Here is a 26794-nt window from a genome sequence, read left to right as displayed (position 1 = left end):
TTGTCTGAAAAACCAGATGTAATTGAGATTAAATCCAAGTTAATGAATCTAGTCTTATCAAAGCTTCAGTTCCTGACTCACTTCTATTTTCAGTCATCCATCTTAAATTTCTGTGTACTTTTCTGTTCTTGCTAAAGTAAAAGGATGGCTAGACTGCATACACTGTTGTAAAAAAGCTAAAACTTACAGTTTTCCATCTGGGAGACCATTAAGTCAAATTAGAAATGTTACTTTTTCCTACACTTTTAGTGAGCTTTACATTAGACAGAACCCAGAATTATTACTACATCAGACCTTCATGAATGTAGATGCCAACTGAGGAGTAGCTTCAACTGTAACTAAATAAAAGGGCCTCAGTACTACTTGGCTTTCCCTGCATATGAAGTGTTCAGTTGGGGATCTGGCATCCTCAGTAAGAACTCTTTTACCAAGCTACAACATTGTCAGAGGGGGAGCACAGGCTGTAGAGGACTTGTTACTTACAGAGTTCCAATGGTGACTGACAGTTTTAATAGCAAGACATGCTGAAACTGAGGATCATTATTTTGTTAATTTTAAAGCTCTCTCAAGCAACCATGATAGCAAGATGAAGTATGTTTACTGAAATATGTGTTCAGATAAAAATAGACACTGCACAGGAAGTGTGGGTGAAATCTCATTGTTGCATTGTTTCAATGAAGAGGGGCTGCCCTTCTGCCTGGCTTTCTACCTCTAGAGCCTTAAATCTTCAACATCTCTGGTATTTCTGCTCCAATTACCAGCATAAATCTATATCCGAGTAAGATGATGTGCAGAAGGATGTGTGCTATCTCTAGATTCTAGGTGATCAAAGCTGATGGGAAATCAACCAATACTTTATGGGAACTTTAGGTTCAAAACCCTAAGAGAAGATGAGCATCTCCCATGGGGTGACTGGAGTAAGTAAATCACATCAAAGAAACTACAGTAACTAGAGTAACTATCACATATCAGAGGAAAAAAAACCCTCCTAAACCCCTAGGCAAACAAACAAACCAGACCCCCAAGACACCCAAATGCTGTAACAATTCCAAAGGACTTCTATCAGACTTAGACATAATTCATTTAAAAAGTGAGCTCCAACAGCTCACAGTAACAGTTGTCAGCAGGATACTACACTGGTGAAAGCATCTATCTATTGCTGAGGAGTAATCTGGAGTCTTCACTTCTTAGCTTTTACATGGAGGCTCTAAATAAAGAGGTGGGAACTTGCAGTTAACTTAAAAAAAGACACAAAAAGCCCCAGATTAAACAAAAACCTAGAGACATTTCCATGTAAATCACACGACATAGAAGTCAAGTATAATTAACTTTTGAACACTTCAAAACAAGCACTTGAGGACACTGGCTTCTTCACTAGGGTTAAGCATTCATTTCTTAGAGACTTCCATGAAATCTGCTGTGAAAATACTTTTTAAAGTGAACAAATTTTATGACAGGCACAAGAAAATCTATTTGATTCCTTATGAATTAATGTGTTTCTACTGTAATACAGAATTTAGCATTTACACATTCTACTACAGGCAGCTGCCAAGCAGCAAGAGGTTTCTGGTGACTGAAATTTTATTGTTTAATATACAGCTGAACTTCAATGAAACAATGTTTCTTTACAATAAGCAGTTTATTTAAACTATGAGAATACTCAAGTTACTCACATCGTAAAAAACTTAATCCATCAAAAATTCTTATCTATATTAATAAATTTCATATTAAGCAAGAATTAATAAATATTTTAGGTGACAATATATACTTAGCAAGTATTCTAGAAACAGGTTATACCACTCTGGTTTGGAACATGAGAACTATGAAAGTTTGAAAAAATCATCTGTATATGACCTGCAGATTTGATACCTGCATTCAAGAGTAAAACAAATAACATCAATTACCACTTGTATTGTGTTTTAAAATATATCTTGAAAATAAATTAATGCAGTGAATGCCTAAAGTGAACAGGTGACCCATGTAACAAGATCAGCTAAAATAAATAATTTACAATAAAAATTGTTGCTAGCACAAAATCATCATACAAAAACAATTATTGCATTTAGCTCTGCACAGAAAATACCTTTTCTCATAGCAATGTGAACTGCTATAGATGCTACATCTATACCTACCATCATCTTTAAGCTGAAAACTGTAAACAGTTTATTTTGTGCTAGAGCTACAAAAGTATTATAATGCATTTATTTAAAAAAATATTTTGAGTAAGTTTATCTCCAACTAATACTAATTTCTAAGAAACTTCAAATCTTAAGAATCTTCACCTAAAAATCAGTTGGTCAACTTGTAATTTCCCTTTTATTTTGAATTTTAAATACCAGGTAACTCTTCACATTTATCCTTAAAAAAAAGGAATCAAGGAAGTTTGGGATGGTTAAAGAGGCCAGATAATTAAAATAGGAGGTTAAACAGCAATAAGCCCCTCCTTTTCCCATCAAAGCTCAGGAATTTGCCAGGCCCACTGAAGTGACACACCAGAAGTTACCGTCACTGTCTCTAGACCTGCAAACACCAGCTGGAAATAACTCAGTCCTTTCGTACTCTTCTTTTGCGCACTGATTTCAGTGGACGATCTCCCATTCCTTCATCAGCTTCTTTCTTCTGGAAAAAAAAAAATTCAGCATTAACATTTTAAGCTTATTTTAATTATTGAAACTGGCACACTACGTTTTTTCTCTTCCTGAATTCCCCAGTCATTTTATCACTACATGCAGCACTTACATGATGGGATATTTTTTCCACACTACTAATCTAATGATTAATAAAGTGGGTAGAAGACTTTTCATTTCTATATTCAGAAAGAAGAGAATAGTATGTTTAAACCGATGTCAGAAATTTGTTTTTGCCCATGTCTTTGCTGGTTTAAAAGCAGTGACTTTTAAATTGCTATACCAACTTCCTTGAAGTTCACCTTTTGCTAATTTTATTTCCACTTCTGAAGTAAGATGCATCTAAAACATTTTAACTGTTCCCTTTAGAGAGTTACAAATAGAGCAAACTGTCCTTAAATCAGATGTGGTGTTCGCAATTTAAAAGCAATGGGCTTACAGAGGCACAGGAAAAGCATTTCCAGTGTGAAATCCATTCTCATACCATGCATTGCTTCCTCACTTTCCTGCATCACGTAATGGCAGGCACCTCCTTTAGAAGGAACAGCTGACAGAATGCAGCCCAGCCTGAGGACATGGGGTACATTATGTGTTCCAGACAACTCACAACAGAAACACCTACACACTGAAAACACTCAGAGAAAAGCAAGCCACGCCCTCATTGTGACACTGTGTAATGCCACAGACACATGCAGAGCTTGCTATTACTTTCACAAGGTGTCATGTGAATCCTAGCAGATAGTGTATTCCTGGGTAAATGTACAAGGAAAAGAAAACTTCTTACAGGAACAAGAGAAAAGTAAAGAATAAGGGGTAATTAACAAAGACTTTCAGTGATGAAACAACACAACCTCATGCCAGGTACAGTTTCCTAAAAAAGTTTTACATGAAAAGGAATTAACATTACACTAAACAACTCCCTTAAGCTGAAAAGTGGCTCATTTAGGGAGTGACAAGCACAAGATGATAAATGGGTGGATCTAAAGTGTTTCAGACACTACCAGTTTCTAAATGAAGGAATAATGAGTAGCTGACAAACACACAAATTCCATTCTACAATGATATTTTATGAAAATAATTTTGTAGAATATCTGGCAGACTGGATTAATCTGCACAAGAAAACTGAAACTGCAGATGCTGTGTTCAAATACCGTATTATCATTTTGCTTAACACTTTATTTTGGAATAAAAAACGCCAAAATGTAACTGAAAAACTTAAGGTTTTTCTAGATCTCAAGAAAAGGCTTTTCACCTGAAAGCACATATTCTACCAGTCGAGAAGCACAATGAAAATTGACCAATTTGCTGCAGCATCCAAATTTAATAATCTGTTAAGAACTATACTCCTGCAAAAACATTTCATGTGTAGGGAGCTGCCCGATCACTTCCATACTAGACCTGTATTTATGCAGAGCATTTGAGGTGTCAGATTCAAATGAAAGCATATTTCTACCTCATGATTTGTTTTATGGCTCAACAGAAGAAAAACACTTATAAGGTAACTGAGCTTAGTTAGAAGTATGATGTCAGACAATGACAAGAAAGTAGGGAAAAATGCAAACTTACCTCATCTTCTGAATCAGATTTATTTGACCAATCACCTTGACTTCCATCTGGAATTTCATTTTCTTCTTCATCATCATAAATATCTTCACGACCTGCACCGTCAACTTCTGCAGCAAAAGTTAATTTTACGTCATAAACACAACTTTATTGCAAATACACTACAACCAGACATAATAGTAAGGAAAATAAGCCAATTTCAGTCCTAGAATGAATTGCTTGTTTAGAATAACCCATAAAAACATCTCTGTGATACAGAGAGTAGAATTCTCATGAATTAGTAGAAAGTAATAACTGCCAGATTTAACAACCAATTTTAACAGCTCCAACTTTGCCTCTTTTCATAATAGCCCATACTATCTTCAGACTTGTTACTGACTTAAAGGACTTGATTTACTTTACTTTGAAACTAGCTATTGTATTGGACAGTTTTGAGAGCAGAGTCCAAAATAGACAACAAATAGGACAATTCTGATTTAGATGGGGAAGTAAAGTATTGCATTTATCAGTCATGCAGCATGGGAGACACCTACATCCTAAGGGTATTCCCCTTTTCAGCAGGGAATTCTTCTGACATACTGTTTTGTTTGAGGGATAAGCAGCTTTTTATTTCCACCTTTCTTGTGCATTTTTGCAATGCAGAAACTAGTCAGAAAAGCACTGTACTCCCCTTAGGTCACTCAAAGCACGTCCAGCTTGCATTACTACTGCACTACCAGTACTCTTTATGATACTTTCTATCAAGTGTAAACAAATCTTAAATCTGACAGAAAGGATATTCATCGACATTTTGCAACTTAGTGGTCTGCCAGTGGCTTAGTTAAAAACAGCAGTGAAGTAGTGCTCAATTCTCTCCTTGTCAGGTCACACCCATCTCATAAGCACTGCTTAGATGTGAAAAAAACAGAAAAAAACCAAAAACAACTATCTAAAATCTGCACCCACACCAAATTCTTACTGTTGCATCTGAGTTGAACTGAAACAAAAGTATCCCTACAGATTAAGAATTTAGTCACACAGCAGATGAGACTCTCCTGATTCTTCGTGATGAAAATCTAAAAATACCTAATTTGTTAAAATATTTGATACTTCTGTCTCAAATTAAGGAAGTAAAATCTTAGTACTGTAAAAGTACCAAGAACTTTGGCTGCAATATGGCTTTATACTGAGACAAACAGAGCTTCACTAATTGTTATGAATGAGGAAGTTAGTTTTGCTGTATGTCAATATACCTGATTCATGCCTACTGTGTCTCTAGTATCAAAAGGAGAAATATGACCAAATAATGAAGATCATGGTTTAAGAAAGATGTAGACAAAGATCTCTGCCCTAAAAATAAGGCCTTAATAGGAGAACTTGGCGGAAATTCACAAAGCCTTTTGTCATATTGTAATAAAGAAATTGGAAATGATAAATTATGCAAATCAAGCTCCTCCCATAAGTACAAACTTCAATAGAGAGGAAAAAAACCCAAATCAAAAATACATCAGACATCAGAAGCCATAGAACCCAGAACTGGAAAACTGTACTATTTAAAATTATTATTTAAAATTTAATAATACAGTAAGTTAAGCATTATTTCATATAAACAAATGTAGAACTTGACAAATAAGATTCAGACTGTGGCTCTGAAATTCCATTTTGTGCCAACATTCTTTTACTTCCTGCAATATCTTTCTACAGGTCAATGAAAGCAAGGACACAAAGCAGACAAATAGACAATGCCACAAAAATTAACATAGAACAAAAAAAACCAGTAAATCACATGGACAAAACCCTTCAAGAAATACTCTGTCAGCAACTCATTGTCGCTGGTGTTAAAGAAATCACCATGTGTTTCTAAAATTTGCTGTTATGCCACACTTCCTTTTTCTTTCTTTTTAAAATGGCCCCATGATACAATGTGGATTTCAAGTCACTCGGCATACCACAGCTCAAAACCCCATTGCATTCAACTCCAAAAAAACTGAAGGAGGAGGTAATGACTATGAAGGAACCATAAAAATTGTAAGGTGACAAAGATAGTAGTGGAAAATATTTGTAACTACAGATACCATAGAGAGAAATCTCAGAGGAAAGTTGTATCTGCACCTGATGAAAGCTGGCATCCACCAGCTTCAAGTTCTACCATCAACAAGGAAGCAGAGGGAAGAAAACAGGAGAGACCCACTTGCAAGTCCGGGCCCAAATTGCTTCCCTTTCCCAGTACCTGAAACAGGAGCCTCCCTTCCCATCTTCTTTGTATTATCCTTTTTAAATTCTCTTTCTGTCCCTTCTATTTCTCTTCTCTCTGTAGTAAAAAGAATCAGGAAAAGGAGACAGAAGACAAATTCTCTAATACTTTCAGACACAAAGAGGCAAAAGAGCAATAGATAAAAAGGGAAGATTTCAACCTGCAAGTATAAAAAGTGGCAGGAAGCTGAGGGAAGCTAAGCAATTCTTCTTAAAGCAAGAAACAATGAAGTCCTGTGACAGCAAAGTGTAATCCTTCCCTCTGAAGCCTAGAATTTATGTGAAAACCCTGGATTAGTCATACAAAAGCAAGCTAGGTTAGTTTTACTCTGTGTTCTGTTTAGTAACTAAAAGTAACGGTCTAAAATAGAACCTACCTTTGCAACACCATGAACAGCTGTTCCAAGTACAATTTAAGAAAGCTGTAGGAGCTGAACAATGTTCCTCTGCAATTGCCTGGGTCTTATTTCTAACATTGAAACACACATTTTAAGGTATTATTTATTAAGTGATGTGTTGTAATTAAATAAATTAACTTAATACTGGAATTGAGGAATGGCAGCCTTGCAACAGCAGCATATTAGGTACAAACTATGATCTGCATCAAGACTGGGTAGAATAAAAGAGAGTCTGTAATTCCAGAGCAAAGAACAGGTCGAGCAGAGTAAGATCAAAAGGAAAATGTAGGAAGATACAACACTGAAAACATGTACCCACAATTTAAGCTAAAGTAAAGAATGTAGCATAACCAGAGTAATTAAGTGTCTTGGTAAGGCTCTCCAATAGCAAGGCAAACGGACTAAGTTTGATGTGGCAAGCACCGTGCCAAATACGTACTCAATTGTGTCAGTAATGGCATGGGAACTTATGATGAGTGAACTTCCAAGTAGTACAGACAGAAAGGATCAACACTTATGGAACATGATGCAAAGACAGCCAAAACCCACCAAGTTTCAGTCAGTAATACAAAGTGATGTCAGTACCAAGACAAAAACCCCAACAAAACATGAATGTCTGCTATGTCTCTAATTATCCATGCCAGTCCCTTGTCACTTTCTTTATTCTCACCAAGGAAGAGTGAAATAAGAAGCAGAATCTTGCAGAGCTCTGAAGCTAAAATTTTTCCCATCAAAGTCAAGATAATGCATTTTAAATTAGGTGCTTTGGCTTTTATTCCTGATATAGACACCGGGAAACACTAACAGCACCTCCAAGCTTTAGCTGAGTAGCACCCAGTAATGTTTGATACAGTAACATGGGGTGATTTTATCCTTGGATGCTGCAGCACAGCTCAACCTACTGAGTCATTAATTTCTCCCCTGGGCAGTAGGACACACCTCTGCAAGTGTGCAATAGGTTGCTAAAAAGCAACATAAAGGAAGCTGCAGACTTCAGTATTTCAAGTATTTTCAAGTTTTAACAAGAATAACTCAAATCAGTGACCAACAGAACAGTATAACCCTCTCAGAGAGGTATAAGCAGATTTATGCTAGAGACTTAAAGCTATTCCAGACACATTTTAAAGGATAAAGTGAGTTTAACTGCTTCAGATACTTATATCTGAATAATTAAAATGTGTTTAATATATGAAATATTTAGAAGGGACAACATATGTATCACTGTCTACAAACATAAAAAATAATGTTGGAAGCACGTTCATTTCTTGAAAGTGAAGAAATGCTGAGTAGAGCCTTACTTTCTGCTTATATTTATCAGAGCTATTAGCCATGAGATGCCACTCACTGGAAGTTATCAAAGATGAAAAAAGGCTCAAAGCAAGGCACATTTCACATCGTCTAAGAAAACAGGTTGTAATTATTGGCAATACAATCCATGAACTAATTCTATTCATGTCTTTAACCAAACTGCAAGCTGACACACTCTTACTCATCTTACCATCTTCATCAGTATCTTCATTTTCTTTTTCTTCTTCTAGTTCATCATCTTCAAGGTCCTCTGTCTCTTCTTTTAGTTCTCCCTTTGTAATTTGCTTAGATACATCAGGCTTTTTGAAGTCAATATATTCATCTGATTTCTACAAAAGATTAAAAATCTATTTATATTTCAACTCCAATTAAGAATTAAACAGGCACTGTAAGCTACGTAATACCAATGGCATATTAAAAGGGCACATTGTTGCACAGAGGCTCAAGAGTTTCCAAATAAAGTATTAAGAATAAAACCAAATAGAAATATAGTAAATTTCACTAACCTTTCCTGGCCAGCAGAACAACACACTTAGACCAATGGGGAGAGCTAAAGTCAAGATGTAAAGAACCCAGAGCCATGGGTGTTCTTCTGCAGCAGTCACCAATTGACTAAACATACCAGGCTGTATTTAAAAAAAAAAAAAAAAAAGCATTTATATCCCTCTCTTCAATTAAATAAGTTTATAAAGTGTATTGTATGCATTTATATTGTCCAAAACCCTTCTTTACCTTTTCTTTTTAATGACTAAAGCAATATTGCATTGCAGTATTGCATTTCAATACTAGAAAAGCAACAACTCTACAAATTGCAAGCGGCAGGTAAGGAACAGATGTAGAACTCTGAACACACCAGACCAGCCACAACTCAGCTTTGTAAAGTAATATCTGCACACTGTACCAACTCAGCTGAAAGCTCCCAAAGCATCAAGAGCCTGAGGGCAGCAGTTCTGAGGAATACTGCTAGCTCCACTTGTACTACCACCTTCTCTCCTTTGACAGCCAATTATTCAGGGAGTAAATTGTCCTCCCAGTACAGCTCTGACTTACAGAGTGGAGACACTTAAGCAAGTGCCTGGTTCATCTCTGTAAGAGGTACATCAGGAGCTAAGGAAGTTTGAGAGGCACAGTGGAACAAGGGGACTCAAAGCAATTTTTCTGCCACTGTGTGTACAGATACAGATACAGGTTCAGACATAAACCCAAACATTTTGGAAAAGGGCAAGGTTGTGTGAAGAGATAACTTTCCTGCTTGCCTGGACAAATATGCTGTTGCTACTTGCTCACTCTGTGACAAACAGCAGCTGTATGGAATTGGCCACATTTGCCACCAATCCATGGTTTCTCCCCCAGAACAGCAGCCTGCTGTTGTAATTTAATCCAAGAGAACAGAGGACTATTAAGTAGAAACAGGAGTGCAGGCGGGGTCCATGATCCTGTATGGCAGGGCAGATCCATCCCACAACACAGGGAAGGAGAGAGGAAGGCTGTCAAAGTGCAATACACACACATAATATGGATGCCCACATAGAAACAGAATAGATGCAGCTCTATAAATATACATGCAATATTTTCAGAGCTGCATAACACACACCTAAGCAGCCAAAGGCCTAAAATTATTAAACAGAAACAAACACTAGACTATTCATTCCTCATGGGAGAGAAGCATCAAAAGAATATAAATAATGGATATAATCATAAGGGAAAATAGACGGTGAGGAGTGGGAGGGCAAATCTTTGAATGTAAGTAACTCAGCTATCATTCTTTCACTTGCTGTCAGGTACTGAATTTCTAATATCAATGTGAACAGCAGAAGGCTTCATAGGAAGTCAATTTCTCACTAGGTGTTTAAGTAAAATGCAGTACCCTTTTAACCTCAAGAAAATACTCATCTGGGAAAGGAAAAAGCCAAACTACAAGACAGAAAACCTATCAGAGTTACTCAGCAAAATTATTAATTACAGACAAATTAATACCCTGTCAGAATGGACAGAAAATTCTTCCAAAACCACAGCTTCCACACTACTTTCTACTATCAAGAACATAGTAAAGTTTATACCTCATTAGCACTTGCTACTAATTTCTTCAAGCCCCAGCTATCTGCTGCCCAGCGATCTGCAACCTCTTTTTCTGAACATATGATGAAGTTATCAAAGTAGATATCAGATGTCATAGACCAGAGTTCTAAACCAATAGCACTGACAGCAGTCATCTTGAATGGGTGAAGATCTTCAAAATAGTCTGGGTTTGGTATTTTCCGAGGGCTCCAGATTCCCTGTTAATGGAAACAAATGTAATAACATTACCAAAAGAAGAACTTCTGAAAGAGATTTCAAAATAATAATAAATTCTATTCAAAAATACAAGCAGTAGAGTTTAACCTATCTAAAACAGAACTGGAAATAGCCTGTAGGATTTTGGCAGATGGGTCTCAATTTTATGGCTTAGGGCAGACCTCCTAAGTAATTTTCTTCTTTTTTACTGTATACATTACAGTAATAACTGACTCTTACCAGAAGTGTTAGAGAAAATTTTAGAGAAGGATAATTCAACCTCATGATACCTGTGCAAATTTGAACCATATTTCGTTTGCAAACCTGCTTAGGATCTTTACCCTCCAAGTCATCAGATTCAAGTACTCCCATAACTAATATAAAGTAACTCTTTTTAATATCCAGCTGATTAACTCTTATATTTGGAGGGGAGGAGGGGAGTTTAATTATCTAATATTGATACCTCCTCTAAAATAGAACTAGTAAGGCAAACTGCTTACTGAAAGGCTTCATTTGTTAATATCAAAAAAAGACTAATTCAAAATACTCACATTTTAAACTCTAATGGAATTCAGAATACAATTCTGAAGACTATATTAAATAAATGGTACCAATTAAAAATTGTACAAAAGGCAACTTCAAACAGGTAAGTTGTTTTAATACAAGAAGCATTGTTTCCCAGTATACTTCAAGGGAAAAATAAAAGCAAATTAAAAGCAAAAAAATCTCAAATTAGTGAGGGTATTCAGACTCATTCTAAAATATAACATACTGCAAAAAAGCCTAAGTAAATATACTACTTTGACTTGCTTGCTCTGCTGATCTCTGTATCTTTTAGCAATGACCAACAACTTGGCTATTACCTGATAGTTAGGATTATCTATCATCGGTGCTCTCCATTTTCCTTTATACTTTGGGTTATTCTTCATGGGACGCACCCACTCTCCACAACCAGGTGCAGTCTCACATTTTGCATTACGGATCTGAGGGGCTTCCCACTCCCCATCCATTTCTTCATCCCTAGAAAGAAAAAAAATTACAAACAACTGCTTCAAGATCAACCAAGTATCAAACACTGGCAGTCTGAAGTCAGAGTCCATGTGTATTGTTGTAACAACCTCAGAACCCTGACCAGTTCACAGAACTTTACCCAACAGTATAAACACTTTTTTTAAGGAGTGCTACACCTTTTTACTTAGAGGTCACATGTTCATAATTACCACAGCATGACTGACTTCAATTACATTCCTGCCTTTGCAGACAGTTTGAAAGACTTCTACCCAGGATGCTTAGAGATCCCTTTGAGACTTACAATATGATTTAAAGTTATTAACAAACTGTAGCAAATTCTTTCAAAGGGGACCTTCATATTTTGTTTTTACTTATGTATCTTCAGAAAACAAAAGGCAAGGACATGTTCATTTTTTTATTAAAGCAGTCCCTCACACCAGCAAATATTTGGCCATACCTTACACATTCCAACTTACGACCTCTAAAGACAATGAGATTTGGACTGACGTCCATAACTAATAACCTGCCACAGAAAACAGTCTTATCTGCAAAACACATTACCAATCTACACTTACCAGTCCTTTGGTTTTTTTGCATTAGGATCTGGAACATACTGTGGTTCATCATCAAGCCAACCCTCAGGCTTAACAGCATCAGGATCTTCTATTCTGGCAGGCTCATCTTCATCCCTTCAATTACAGACTTATGTTAGAAAATACAGCAGCCTGACTTTGGATCAATGTTCAAAAACACAACAGAATTAGACTCAATTATCATGAGCATTACACATACACATCTGCTCATAAATATCTGGACTATATTTACATTGTTTCATAGTGCTATTTAGTCCAGAAATTGCTGGTATCAAGTGGCAAGTGTCAGTTAGGTCTTCCCATTGAGGCTTTCCTACTCTTCCTGAGTTGCTGTAAGAACACTAGTTCACACAGAACTAGAAATTCAAACTATATGGTAGAAAAAGCTTCTTATTCATGTGTAGCAACCTTAGTTACTATTTGCAACTATGCAGGGCACAAAATTAGCAAATAATTTTATTTGTCTCCTTACACCCACCTCAAGTATGTTTTCAAATTTCAGTGCTTTTAGTGAAATGTATTCGAATTGTCATTAGCAGACCCCAAAATAAAACCAGTCAACTCTTTCAAGTAAGTAACCTGTATATAAAAGACATTGTAAAAATTAAAATGTTCTCCTTACCAGTCATCTGGTTTGACAGCATTTGGATCAGGTATTTTTGGTCTCTCATCCCAATCATCAGGCTTCTTATCAGTAGGATCCTCTATTTCTTTGGAAGGATTTACCGGAGGAATCATATTCTCAAGAAGACTTCCTTTACTGACAACTGTTTGGTCGATTAATATTTCAAATGTATCATCTGGTTTTAGCACTAAATTGAAGAAATATGGGAGCCATGTAATTTTACAGATATATTTAACCAAAACTATAGAATAAGCATAGACTTAGTCAAATAACAGCAAATAGGACCCTCACTAGCAGAGGAGACAGACTTCTCACTCAGGCACTGGATCTGGACACAGAACATTGCCCTTGAGGATGTATGACCAGCATCAGGCCCCCAAAGATGAAACTTTGAAAGAAGAAAATTCAATTGCTGAAACACATCCAAACACATTCTAAGAGATTTTTCAAAAACCTACCAACTTGGCTAAAATTTTGTGGTTTTACTTAAAAGCACAGTGAAAAAAGGAGCTCTGTCCCAAAAGGCATCTCAGCTACTAAATTACAATCTCACACTTGAAAGCATGGCAACACAAGAACTGTATCAGAAACACAGCAGAAAGATCAAAGCAGCATTTTCTATCAGGTTCTAACCTCTAACAGCCATTTTCCTCAAATGCCTCACTGCAAATGCTTACATATTTGAAGAGAATTTCCTGGATGTTAGCAAGTGTGAGTAACTGAGAAGACAAGGTTACAGAACTGAGTAATGTCAGACTCAGTATCCAGATGTATCCAGATCTATTTCTAATAAGCACTTATATATGTGCTCACTGTTTAAATAGCAGAGTCAACTGTCCATTTAACACAATGAAGATTACAAAGTAAAAGTAGTTACTATTCCACTCTTATGACAATTTTCTAAAAACAGGTTAAGAAAACCACAGTAACAGTCTTGTAATAGTCTGATAATATCTGATGATGGCTTTCCATCCATGGCCTGAAATTTTCAACAGCATTAAAACAGCACAAATGCAAAAATGAAACCCCCATATCACCTTTAGATGAACCACAAAGAACTAATTTTTAAACTCCTGTTATCAGTCACATAAATGCATTGGAATCACACAGCTCTATGGAGTCTGTTTGAACAACTATAACAGAATAAATGCAATCCAAGTTTAAGTACCTTGATTCATAATTTCTAGCAAACAATCCAAATACAGGAATGCACGCATTCCTTTATTATTATGAGATTACCATTATCTAAAAGTGTAAGTTTGATATGGCATATACAGCAATCTATTTTAGAAACCACTAAATTTTCCCACGGCACAGCATCTGAACATGCCTTCTGTTATTATTATTCAGTGGAAGTTCATAAGTACAGTCAATTTGGCTGGATTTGCAGCATGCCACAGATTAGCCCATTCTCTGTCTGCTATTCTTCCTCAGAAGTCAGAAAAAGGGGAACAAAATTAACTTTTATTTCTCTGTAAAGTTCACTGGTAAAAGAAGAACTGTCATATGAATTAAAACCAGCCCATATTCATTCACTTCAGAGTCTGTGCTGACCTGTTCATGCACACTGTTTCAGATACAGGTGTTGGTGAGAAGTCAACATGGAAAAGAGTGGTGCGTGGCATGGTACAGATTTAACTGAATTCCTCTGAACTCTGACACCTTCCCAGAATATTGGGTAGTTGCACATTTTAATATCTTTCCCAGTAAAAACAGTTTTAGTATAATAACTACTGAAGGCATTTATTAGTAAAGGCTAGTCAGGGCTGATATGTTTTTTCCTGCAACTGAATATTAAGCAGTAGCATCGGAAAGCTACTTTTATGTCCTGCAGTTAAGCCCTGTCATGAAACCATTTAACCCAAATCATTAAGCAACCACCACTTGGAATTAACAAGCTATTACAAACAAAGACTCAATTAAAGAGCTTCAGCAGACACAACCACATTTTTAATCTCTCCAATATAAGAATTAGAATTCCATTTTAAAGAATTGAACAATACCAAGAGTATATAGATGTGTTTTCTTGTCCAAATAGAATTTCTTTAGGTCTACATCAGGACGTACAGCATGTTTTTCATCATATTCTCCAGTTTTAGGATTCTTATGTCTGAAGATAAAGTGTAGTTTGTAATCTTCTCCACATTTATCTGGTCCAAACATAATAGTGTAAGGTGTTTTGTCAAAAAAGTACTCCTGTAGAAGCAAGAAAGCTGAGCATGTGTTATACTGGACATTTTATTATGTCACTTTTGGTACTTCTTTTTCTTGGCATAGACCATAGTTACCTATTTCCAAAAGGTAAATGAAAAGTGGTAGGGTAAATCATGAAAGGAATTCAACACTCCTCTGGAGCTGTTGGGTGCTCTCTGTTTTCAGGGAATGGACTAACTCTCAGTCTCTTCAACGAAGATGAATATATTTATAGATTTAGACTTTATGTTATGTAGGAATGCCTGTTACAAATCAAAACACTCAAGTATCTCTCTCCCTCTACAAACATTACACTAAAAGATGGAAGGGAACTAGATACTGTTCTTCCTAATAATTTTATTTTCCAATAAAGATAAACCCCAGAATATTAATATCCATATTTTATAAGTACTTTTTTCTCTCCACATTAAGTAACAGCAACAAAAACCCCTGAAAATATCAGATATAGTTATTCTCCTTCAGAGTATGTTGCATTACACAGTTATGTCAGTATCTTTTAATATTTATATTTTCTGTATTTGGAATACACAGTAACATGCATGTGCTGATCAGTAAAATTGTTTTACAAGTTCTGAGTTAAGATTCTATGGCTTATATTAATACAGAAAGTCATACTAAACATACACAAAAGTCCTCTGTCCTGGATATCAGACACCACCCAAGCTGTCCTCAAATGAACAACTGATAGCAAATATTAAGCAAGAGGACATACCAGATTCAAGTCATTGCTACTGGAGAGAAGTTTAATATATGCACCGCCACAGTCAATGCCTTTTTGGAAATTCACTTCGTATCTGGGCAAAGAGGAAGTCACAAAAACATTCTGAGTATCAGAAAAATATTAATTAACTGCTAATCTGCAGTTCTAATTACGACTTTATTAAGACTGCATATTAGTACCTACTGTCAAAACACTTATATGTAAGCAAAATGTTTTAACTTACTAATACATACCAAGTAAAAAATCTGAAGGATTACTTACTGAACAATCAAAGGTTTATCTTCAAAAACAAATGCCTTTGTTAGCATTGATGAAATTGCATGATACTTTGCCACTGATTTTAACACTAATCCTCTGTCTCCAGGCAGTGCATTTTCTTTCAGCTCTTCTACTTCCCATCTTCCTAAAACAGACATGCACAGAGTCTTTGAAAAATGCAGTCTGAAGTAAAGAAATCACAGCCTTACTGAAAGCAAAGAGCAACAAATAAAGACTAGTTGCCAAAGTAGGGCAGAAATGTTGGCATCTGATACAAAGATGTTATTTCTTGTTCTCAAATTTACAAAAATATGTAAGTAAACTTTATTACTGTACATCTGTATCTTTAGGTTGTGGTATCCTACAATGGCTAGAGGAACAAAGTATTTCTCCAGATTTTAGATTTACTTCTACCATCATCACATAAAAAACATTAGTCACAAAGCACTGTGTAAAGCTAAAGACCTGCATCATTACTTTTTTCTGCTTACATAAAATTAGAATCTCTTGAGTTAAATCTAATCACAGGGCAGATGAAGTTCTCTCCTCCTCCCCAAAGTCTTTCCAGGAATTATCAGATTTGGTCCAAAACAAGCCTACCACTTTGAAAATAGAAGATTTTATATTTATACATCCTCCAAGTTTGGGATAAATACAGTTGAATACACATTTGCTCAATATCCAAAGAACAAGATTTCTTCTAAAAGGGCAGTTACATTTGCTCCAAGATTAACAGGACAAGATTCACTGGTTTTTAATCCAGGAAAGAACACAGCACAAAACACCCTACTTTTACAATCCACAGTAATTTTGAAGAATGCCTGTGTCAAATGTAAAAAAGAAGAAAACATAATGAGATCCTCAGCTTGTAATTTAGACAAGATTCATAAATTGTGATGTGCAAATGAAACAGCGATTTACTTTTATTCAGCTGAAGTGTGATTAGTAAAAGTTGTTAAGGAAGGGCAGATATGCAAGTCAACAACAAATTCCTAGTTTCTTCTAGCCTCAGAGACAGGAAGGAGGAGAATTCTATCCTCTTCAATAGTGCTCCTTCCTGGAAACTAAGGCCAAACAATAATGCAAGGCAAAACAACAAGACTGGAAATAAGAATTGGAAAGTAGCTCAAAAATGTGTCTTTATCACAGACTTTATAAAATGTTGAATTTTCTGACTTCAAGCAAGTATGACTGTTCTGACGTTAAAGACAATTTTTTATCTAATATGAAGCCAAGTAATCAGAGAGACCTCATTTCTCGTAAGTATCTCATCTGTGTGGCTATCTCCTCTGCAACTTCTTAATTTTACTAATTTAGAAACATCAGTTCTACTCTGTACTGCAAGTTATGCTTGCTTACTACTTTTTATTAACATAATTGATTTCATTTGAGATAAGAACAGTAGCACATACTTCTCTGTTGCAATAGAAACTTTTTCTCTTCTCCCCACTCCCTCTCAAATGAAATAAAACTCAGGTTGCCACAGATCATGCAGCTGCCAAAATTTTAAGCAGCCAATGCTAGACTAGGAAATCACAAGTGTAAACTGCAATGATTAAACCATCAGTACAACGTTTTCATTATTGCTTTCAAAATATGTTTTTGGCTACTCTAAGACTACACTGTACAAGAACCACTGAAGAGCTCTACATTCCTGCACAGGCAATCTGAAAAAGTATTTTAAAAAAATATCATGCAGTTTTAACTTTCTTGTTTCAGAGGCTATACCAGAGACCAATCCATGAATCAGTAGTAGGACAGATGGAGCAAAATGGAGCACAATGCTTTAGAAAACTGTTTAACAACAGAAATTTAAGTGGTAAATCTCTCTCACAGGATTTCAGAGAAGACAGTTCTAAAGAAACAATACTCATAAACAAACAGTATTAAATATTTCGTTGCCAAAGGGTATTCTGGTACCATCCATGGCAATACATTGTTTGAATGACAAAAAAAGTTATATTCGCACTAAATAACCTAATGAGCAACATTTCACATCTCAGTTTCAGGATAACAGTCGTTATACAAACTAACATTTTTGACCTATGCAATCTAGACATTCAAAGATAAGTTCTGCGTCATTTCTCAAATAAATAGCAGTTATTTCTCAAAAAGCAACAGAACATCACAAAATACATAGTGGAGATAACCATTAAAGCTGCTTACCATCATATTTAGCAACGTTATCATCTGTGTCTTCTTTCAGAGTTACAGAAAATACCCACCTAAAAAAAATTGTACTGGTCATTGATCTATCTAAGCAAAGCTGTGTTATTTAACAAACAAAGTAAAAAAGCTTTTGCTTCTAGGCTGTGAACCTGTAATACTGATTTTGAGTCAGCATCATGGAACTGCATGTAGTTCAAACAACATGCAAAGAAAATTTAAAGAACAGTCGTCTAATACAACATTTCAAAATATTGCTAAAAATATCTAATTAAATTAAAAGTTAAATTAAAATTCTAAAGTCTATTAAATGTCTAAAGTAATTAAATTCCGAATTATTTAATTCTGAATAAACTTTAGTTTTATATACAAGTTCAATTTGGCAGAATGTAATATGCATTTAATGTAAAAAATGCACAGAAAATAGCAAGTTTCACGTATAATACCTTCAATAGAGGAAATAATACCTTTCAATAGAAAATAAAATTAGCCAAAAGGAACCTTAACTTTATCTGACGGTAATAGTACACATGTGTAGCAGAGGACAAAAAGGAATGGTAAGTGACAAATGCAAAATTCCAAGTGTACTGCACACAGGAGATCCAACAAGGCTGATGGCCTAGATTCTATGAGCAAGGCAAACTTGGCTATCTCATTAAGGTTATCACAAGATATGCACAATCTCCATACAAAGTGTTCCTCTGGACAGGTAAAAGAAGAAAAGGGCAGTCCACCCTCATCTGGGCATATGGCAGTTCTATCTGGAGTGAGGCACAGGAATATCTTAAGTCAACAGTGCTGCTGAACTCTCTATTGTATCAACCACAAGAATACATTCTAATAATTTATTGTGGAAAGAACTGCTTTCATTCATTCTGAACTATCCTCTGCATGGCGTGATTCAGGGATGAATACTTTCTCTTTTCTGCTTGAATTGCAGTCACATTTGTCCACTGTTAACAGAGCTGCTGGAAAAGCTTCACAGTATAAATAGCAAACTAGATCCTTGGCCTACTAGGAGAGAGAGGTCAGTGAGGACATAAAACCTCTCTACAAGTTATGTGACAAATTTTCAAGGCCCATTCTCAAAAACAGTTACTGTATTCCTACCTAGTCAATTTATATATACTTTTTTCCACACTTTAGGGAAGAAAGGCAGCGTGCTGCTTACTTTCTCATAAATCTTTCTTCCATACTCCTTAGTCTTATGTAAATTATGCACAGCTAGACCAAAAAATCCCAAGCACTGTAGCTAAGACTTTGAACATTAGATTTAGTACGAAGACAAACTAATCTTTGAACAGCTCTCTACAAAGCTAGAAGCTTGGATAAATGATATCATTCAAGTATCCCAGCTAAATATTTGCATCTGTTAATCAAGGTTTTCAGTGGTTTATTTGGTTATTTAACAAGCATTATCACCTCTTCTATCTAGTAATATTTTCTGTCATCATAGGTGTTGATTTTGCACTTAAAATTAAGAACTGACACATACCTAAGATCACGTGAAGAGTTTGCTACTTAACTGGCTAAATCTTTATATTAATTTTCTTAATGTCCACAAATCCAGAGTTTATTAAAAGCATCCTTGAAACACACAGAGAAAAGTAATATATCTGACATGTTAAGTGTCCAGTTTAACATTATGATGTATTTGGAGCAAGCATTAATAGTCTTCCCAATTTAATCGCCATAAAAATTATTTTTATAAACAGAGTAGCAGAAAAATGAATACAAAATGAGTCCTGCCACTGTAAGTTAAACTGCTCAAAGTAAAAGTTTATCATTTTAAGACATAAGCTTACCCCGACAATCCTTCATCAAAGGTTTCTGTAAAATATACTTCCCCAGTTGGCTTTGGAGTCTGGTACACAACCTAAGAGATATGTACAGATAAATTACAATTTTTCATTTGAAATACACTCTCATATATCCAGAAGTAATCCACCCAGGCAGACCAACAGATTTTGTTCATTAGAAATACCTAGCAGCATAAAACCACCTCTCCCTCACCACATTTCAATAGTTTGTGTGCATCCCTCCAACAGTGAGCAATTTCACATCTCTGAATTTTAAAGGTGCTTCCTCTATTCAAAGCTCATAACTAAAGCTTTGTTACATTTTCTGTTAAATAAAACTCCAAAATTTTTTCTGAACTTGCACCAAATCTGCTTCCTCCCTGTTTTTTCCTTTATATGTTTTCCATTCTTCCATTTTCCCATCTATTGCTTACATCTGTTTTGAAGAATAGCATACACAGTTTCTGGCAATTAAAGACAGTGTCAAAAGGCAGCTGTGATGAATGAAGTCAAGAAACTGGTCTAAAGTCAAAGTCTCAGTGAGACCAAGGTGCTTTCATTTACTTCTTTATAAGTGGCACATTACAACTTGCAACAAAAGGATTGAAGAAAAACCTTTTTCATGACGCTCGACCACTGGCAGGAGATTTACACTTGGGCATATGAGATTTATTCATTAAGTTTGCCCTGTATGTCACATATAGTAAGGGAAAAACTCAGACTGCCATATTTGAGACCCACTCAGTTGTCAAATGCAGATTAACTTGCCCTAGTTATAACTATGCATCTTTTATTTAACCAGCTTACCTCTAGAGAAGATTTATCTCTGTCAACATCAGCTTCTTGGGACTGCTTGTCAAAATCCTCCACTTCAACATCTGCATCCAGATTTTCTTTGTTTTCCATTCCTGCAGTCACTGAGCTAATTATAAGGACACCCAAGCACAGCCAGTCCCACTGGAAGTGCATCTTGGTTATCTGAAGAATTTAAAGTTTTAGAATTTAAATATAATTTCAAGGATATTATTAATACTATTTCAATTTTACCCCAGACTTTATCTAAAAGAGGAAAAAACTACCAATAAAATAATGAGAAATAACTGTCAAAAAGTGTTGTCGCTATAATCTAATCTTAATTTGCTTTAAGTATTTTTTTTAATAATGGGCCCTGACTCAGACTCTCTTTTCCTTCCTGTTTTCCCTATGGAAGTACCTGTAGCCTGTTCCTTTACCTTGCCAAATCTAGCAAGACTCTGACTGCAATATATATGCTTTTTAAGAACTAAGCAAGACTGCTTTAATTTTTCTCATTTGTAAACAACCTGAACAAGCAATTAAAGTGAATTAAATTGAAGTCTCTACAATGCAGCAATAAGTACCATTCTTTTCATTAGGAAAAAATAAATTACATATTTAGGATATATTATTATCCACTGTCAGAACTGCACTTCTATTTGTCCCTATTTCCAATGACTACGTTTAGGTGAGTGCAGAGTGTATACTGGCTCCAGCTCTAAGTGCCAAAAGAAAGTGTAAGATGGTTTCAGAAAGTATTTTATGAAATTATGATCCAATAATTTTCAAGTTTAAGTTAGGTAGAGCAAGAATTTAAGCTTAAATGCAAATACTCTCCTAATTTCAGGGAAGCCCGAAAAACTTTAATCCGCTATTGCCAACAGCTGACTATTGCTCCAGCCTCTCAATCTAATCTGCTGTGAAATGATTGTTGCCCAGAATTTTTTGCTCCACATCTGGAAGATGTACAAATCCAATTACATCTTAGAGTATTCAGTGTTTTGAAGAAGAGCAGTGTCAAAAATACCTATGCAAGTTTCCTCAAAAGTCTTGCAAAAAAAGTCTTGAAATTATTTTTGTCTGAATTTGGAAACAGAATGAAGACAGATTCTAGACACCTCTGCATGGGTATTTGTCACTTGTTTCTTACTAATTTATATTCACAGTGAGCTTAAATAAATGCTGGTATTTATTTTGCTATTGTAAGATATTTCAAGCCTTGCATTACTTGTAGTCACTTGTAGTCACTACTAGTTATATTAAAAGCTCTGGTGCTGAGGTACCTTTTGCACCTGAGAAAGCAGCCACCCTCTCAGTTACATCATCACTCCTTAGAGATTACATTGTTTACCACTACAACTCTAAATAACCCAGCAATTATAGATACTATCTTATATTAAAGTGTGATTATCTTTCTTCCTTTCTGGCTTTATCAAATTTGATAAGCAATTAAAACATTGTAACTGCACCGATAATTATTTAATCATTCATTTTTTAACACCTGCAGGTTTTATCAAGCAACACATATAGAGATCAAACAGTATCAGGGCTTTATTTCTTTTAATATCTATTATTTTTATATTAACTGCACTGATTATATAGCCAGGATATATATAAAATACAGGATTATCATAAATAAGCGTTTCACACACCAGTTCTATGTCAATACTAGGATATAATCAAAAGCCTCTTTTTTTGGGACTAACACCTATTGCCCACAAAACTACATTAATCATACTACTCTTCCTTTTTTCTCCCCCACTACTATCCACAATGCTTGCCATTCTTTGGACTTTACAACCTTGCTTGAAGATAGCAAGTCTGTGGTTCCCTCTTTTTTTCAGGTGATACATTTCAACAGTTATCTGCAAATTTTACTAGTGTTTTGTATTTGACTTTTTTTTAGGCTAAAACTAGAAATTTTGTAAATTTATAGACCTCCTCAGCAGTTCTAGCACTTAAAATAATCTTGCCCTGAAGATTTAAAGTAACTGAGTTTTTCACAGGTAAACATTTAATCTTAAGGTGTATTTTCGAACGCCTTTGTCTGAGGAGTATCAGTTTTACCAACTCCATCATCTTGTTCCTTAACCATTGTTATTAGGACAAGCACTCAAAGAATTCCATATCAATACCTTCTGGACTCCTTAGCTCCTAGCTAAACTGTCAAATATTAAACAAGTATCACACTTGCATTTTTAGCACATAGCTTGCCTACCTTACCTTTGCTAGTTTGTCATGCACATGGTTTCTGCTTCTCCTATAGCAGAACAAGAGGTACAACTTTTTCTTCTAGTACATTTCAGGTGTGTTTGTGTATGATTCACAATGCTTTTCACTTACATAGCTGAAATTTTACTGTAATTAGCCCCATTCACTTTTGTTCCATACACAGACTAACACAGGAGTCCAAGAAGTACTCTAGTACTAGTATTCTAGTACACTAGTACTCATCTTTCCAAACAACTCCATTCCAAAATTTCTGATGCTGTCACATTGTTCCCACTGAATCTTACCACTACTCCCTGATCCTACCTAGGACTACCCTAATTTCCTTCAGCTTTCAATTATATCTCTTACTTCTTCCTTCAAGAAGAGAGGGAGCATTTTAATTTTGACCTTTTAACATACTTCTAAAATAGTCCCAGAAATGTTGAAATATGTTATCAAGACCAATTAAAGTTAACACTCAACTGCCAGGCAAAGATGGTTTTAACCAGCCCATGACATCTTTCACTTTTGTGAACTCTGCCACACTACAGTCTTAGAATATAAAATAAATCTTCCACCTAAACCAATGAGTTTATGGTCTCAAAACAGAACTTCACACTACACATTTAATTATCTTTAAAACCTACTGAACTTTCCTAAGTAACACATGAAGACCTACGAGAAACTTTTCTTACTCTATTTTCAAGGTGGCAATGAAAATAAGCCAAAAGGATTCCCACTGTTACAATTTCCTCAGCAGAACAAAGCAAATTAGAAGAGTCTATGGCTCTCACATAACACCAAACATATTTACTAGCAGTCTTGTCAATGCATCTAAGTTCAGACCTGTAATTTTAAACATATATTTTGCATCGCTTTGTCACTTTTTAGCGTGGGTAACCACAGCACAGCTACACATCAGCAGGACATTTACACCAGCAGTAGTATTGCAAAGCATGCTCCAGGGACCAACAACAGTGCTGCAACATCAGCAGACTATTGCACCTGAAGTAACAAGCTGCTTCTTCTGAGACACAGACCAGTACTGATAAAAGACAACGGCATAAGCTGTAAAGATAGTCTGACTGGATATTAGAATTTCTTTCCCCACACGGACAGGCAAGCAGCAGTAGATCCTGCCTAGTCTCAGTCCTTGGGCTTTTCCAAGACAGTATAGAAAAAAATCCCTAAGCAAGCTGGACCAGCCTCAGGGCTACCTCTGTTGCAAGCAGCAGGTCAGGAGAGACCTCAAGGTGTCCCTTCCCACCTGAACGATTTGATTTGGGTTGCATGGTGCAAATGTGTCAACCTTTGTACCTCTGTACCACAGTGTATCATATACATGCCATTAAGTTAGCAGCATCATTATTCCATTCACTGCAGAACCTAGTAAGAGGTCAGGATCTTTTAGATTACTAACTTTTTCTTGGATTTTGAAAACAGTCATGCTTTTTCCATGTAACTCTGAGAGTTCTGGATTCTCTAGCAGAAAGGGAGTAAGACAGCTGTTCTCACTCTGAAATCCAAAGCTCCTGCATCCAGTATCAATATACTGGCTTTTCACAGGGCCAAATACCAATTTCATCCAGGGATGCGAAAAGTGGAGGATATTTCACACCCCCTTTCTTCCATCTGTAACCATGAGCTGCTTTATGCCCCCCTCATTGGCATCAACCTGACATAACATCCAGCTGTAACTGGAAATGTTGTGTAACTGGAAATGCATGCAAGAATTCTTCCACAACTTTAATTTTTTCCTTTATTGGGTGTGAACACTGTACCTCCCTCGCTTTACCTTTAGTGTTAAGCACCCTGCACTGGGATGGATGCCGAATGCGAAGTTCAGCAGTTACTCCAGCCACAATGCTGCACTCCCGCAGGCGCCTCGAGATACTCTGCTGCTACACGGAGCTCGACTAAAACCTTCAAGACCCTCTTTCCCAATTAAAAAATTCAGACCTTAGGGACAAACGGCCACCCGGTGTTGTGTCAGCATGCGACACGAACCTGCTTTTTGGGATACCTCGAAAGGAGAACCAAGGCCGCAGGAGCTCCGCCCGTCGTCCACCCGCGACTCCGCGCTTCTCCCGCCCGGCCTCGGGGAAGGGGCCGAGCTCCCGAGCCCTCCCCTGCGGCGCCTCCCCCATCCCACCCTCGGGACCCGCCGCCGTCGTGAGGCAAGGGCGAGCCGGGGGCGCCACCGCCCACCGGGGCCACCACCCCCTCCCTTGGCCACACGGGATGCACACGCACCTCCCGCGGGGCTGCGCGCCCGCCGCTTCTCCCGGCCCGGTTACGGAGCACGGCGAGGCCGCTCCTCCCGCAGCGGGCGGTTACCGGCGGTGCCGGCGCCGTCGGGCCCGTGGCGGGCGGTTACCGGCGGCGGCAGCCGGAGCCGGGCCCGGCCGCTCGTCCCGGCGCATCCCCGGCCGCGCACGCGCGCGGCGCCCCCGCCGCTCTCGGGCGCGCGGGAGCAGGTGCCGCGGCTCGCGCCGCGCCGCGCCGGCCAATCACGACACGCACGGCATGGGCGAGCTGAACCGCCGCGTGTGGGGAGGCGGGTGACGGGCAGCAAGCTCCGCCAATCGGAGGCGCCCGGAGTGAGGCCGGACCAATGCGCGGCTGAATCGCGGCTGTCGGCCCGCCCTGCGCGGGGCGCCTCAGCCAATCGCGCTCCGCCGCCGGCCGGCCCCGCCCCTCCACCTTCGGCACCGCTGAGGGGGGTTTGTTGTTATGGCCGCCGCCCACCGCCCATCCCCGCATGCCACCCTTTACTTCCAGCTGGACGCTCACCCTGACGCTTGAACATACGTGCCGCGAAGCAGAGCGAAATAAAAACATTTTAAATGAGTTACTGTGAAAAACGCCAATCACTTGTTTTTTAGAATTTTTAAAAGTTTAAGAATAATAAAATGGTTATAAAAATAGCAATATAGTTAGAGTAATAAAAATTTAGAGTTAGGACAATTACAAGACAATAAAAAGCAAAGAATTACGGTTGTCCGGATGTTTTTGGATACTAAGCTGCTGTGAAAAATACATATTTTATGATTGGCTTTTCACAAATATTAAAATGAATATTATATGTGGAATGTTAGAAAGTTATGATGTACTAATTCTCTTAAGTAGTGTGTTAAATATAGTTTAAAAATAGAAACTCCACGACGTAGGATTTTTTCACTAGCTCAAGCAAAAGATATGATAATCAAAAAACTCTTCGCCCAGAGATAACAGCAACAGGACAAAGAATTACAGGCCGCTTATCAGAAAATACAAACATTCTTCTACCTTCTCTCTGTCTTCATGGAACCACCAGGATTAAGGGGAAGGAGTTGACAAAAACCAGACAAAGGCACGCTTGTTGTGGCGTAAGTGCCCAAGAGCGTCCGGACATCCGTAATTCTTTGCTTTTTATTGTCTTGTAATTGTCCTAACTCTAAATTTTTATTACTCTAATTGTATTATCATTTTTATAACAATTTAATCATTATTATTATTAAACTTTTAATATTTTAAAAACCAAGTGATTGGCGTTTTTCACAGCTGCCAAAAACATGCCTTGTGAACAAAGGAATAGCCCTTAAAAGCAATAGCCTGTTGCATATTCATATATCTCATACATGATGCATAAATTCCTTGCAAATTAAGAATTTTTCTGGTTTTTGTCAACTTGTTCCCCTTAATCCTGGCAGTTCCATAAAGATGGAGAGAATGTGGAAGGATGTTTGTCTTTTCCAATAAGGAGGCCGTAATTCTTTATGTGCCCTGTCACTGTTATCTCTGTGCGAAGAAGTTCTTGATTATCTTATCTCTTTTCTTGAGCTAGTAAAAGATATCTTAAATCATGGAGTTTCTATTTTAACATTATGTTATAACCTAAAACTATATTTAGCACACTACTTAAGAGAATTTATACAGCATAACTTTCTAACATTCCACATAAAATATTCATTTTAATATTTGTGAAAAGCCAATCATAAAATATGCATTTTTCAGTTA

The 26794-nt window shown here is 36.9% G+C and overlaps 1 protein-coding gene across 4 annotated transcripts; it reads right to left on the bottom strand.

Annotated features, from left to right (window-relative positions):
* Nucleotides 1-1563: 1563 nt before the first annotated feature.
* On the bottom strand, nt 1564-25190 carry CLGN (calmegin). 4 transcript variants are annotated; one of them, XM_002190881.7, is made up of 16 exons: nt 25049-25190; nt 20597-20767; nt 19796-19866; nt 17991-18049; nt 15828-15969; nt 15558-15639; nt 14635-14827; nt 12629-12818; nt 11989-12102; nt 11266-11422; nt 10189-10404; nt 8635-8754; nt 8319-8457; nt 6400-6480; nt 4194-4300; nt 1564-2619 (listed from the first exon to the last, which is right to left on the bottom strand). In XM_002190881.7, the coding sequence occupies exons 2-16, from the start codon at nt 20756-20758 to the stop codon at nt 2545-2547; spliced, it is 1908 nt and encodes a 635-aa protein (XP_002190917.6). In that variant the 5' UTR covers nt 20759-20767; nt 25049-25190; the 3' UTR covers nt 1564-2544. The 4 variants fall into 4 exon arrangements, 3 of the variants coding, with proteins under 3 accessions (XP_002190917.6, XP_072784852.1, XP_012428762.5); XM_072928751.1 differs by lacking the exon at nt 25049-25190 and adding an exon at nt 24803-24821; XR_005980242.2 differs by lacking the exon at nt 1564-2619 and adding an exon at nt 6800-6891.
* Between the last annotated feature and the right edge of the window lie 1604 nt (nt 25191-26794).

The sequence above is a fragment of the Taeniopygia guttata genome, chromosome 4 (genome assembly GCF_048771995.1).
Source record: "Taeniopygia guttata chromosome 4, bTaeGut7.mat, whole genome shotgun sequence".
Taxonomy (NCBI): Eukaryota; Metazoa; Chordata; class Aves; order Passeriformes; family Estrildidae; genus Taeniopygia; species Taeniopygia guttata.
Note: the sequence above shows the minus strand (reverse complement) of the source record. Positions and strands in the feature narration are given on the sequence as shown.

Excerpts from the sequence above, each read along its gene's own strand:
- CLGN (XM_002190881.7), bottom strand. The coding sequence starts at position 20,758 with ATGCACTTCCAGTGGGACTGGCTGTGCTTGGGTGTCCTTATAATTAGC. Across the intron at positions 19,867-20,596 it reads GAGATAAATCTTCTCTAGAG|GTTGTGTACCAGACTCCAAA; the intron begins GTAAGCTGGTTA and ends CATATCTCTTAG. Across the intron at positions 8,755-10,188 it reads TAGTAGCAAGTGCTAATGAG|CCTGGTATGTTTAGTCAATT; the intron begins GTATAAACTTTA and ends TTTTAAATACAG.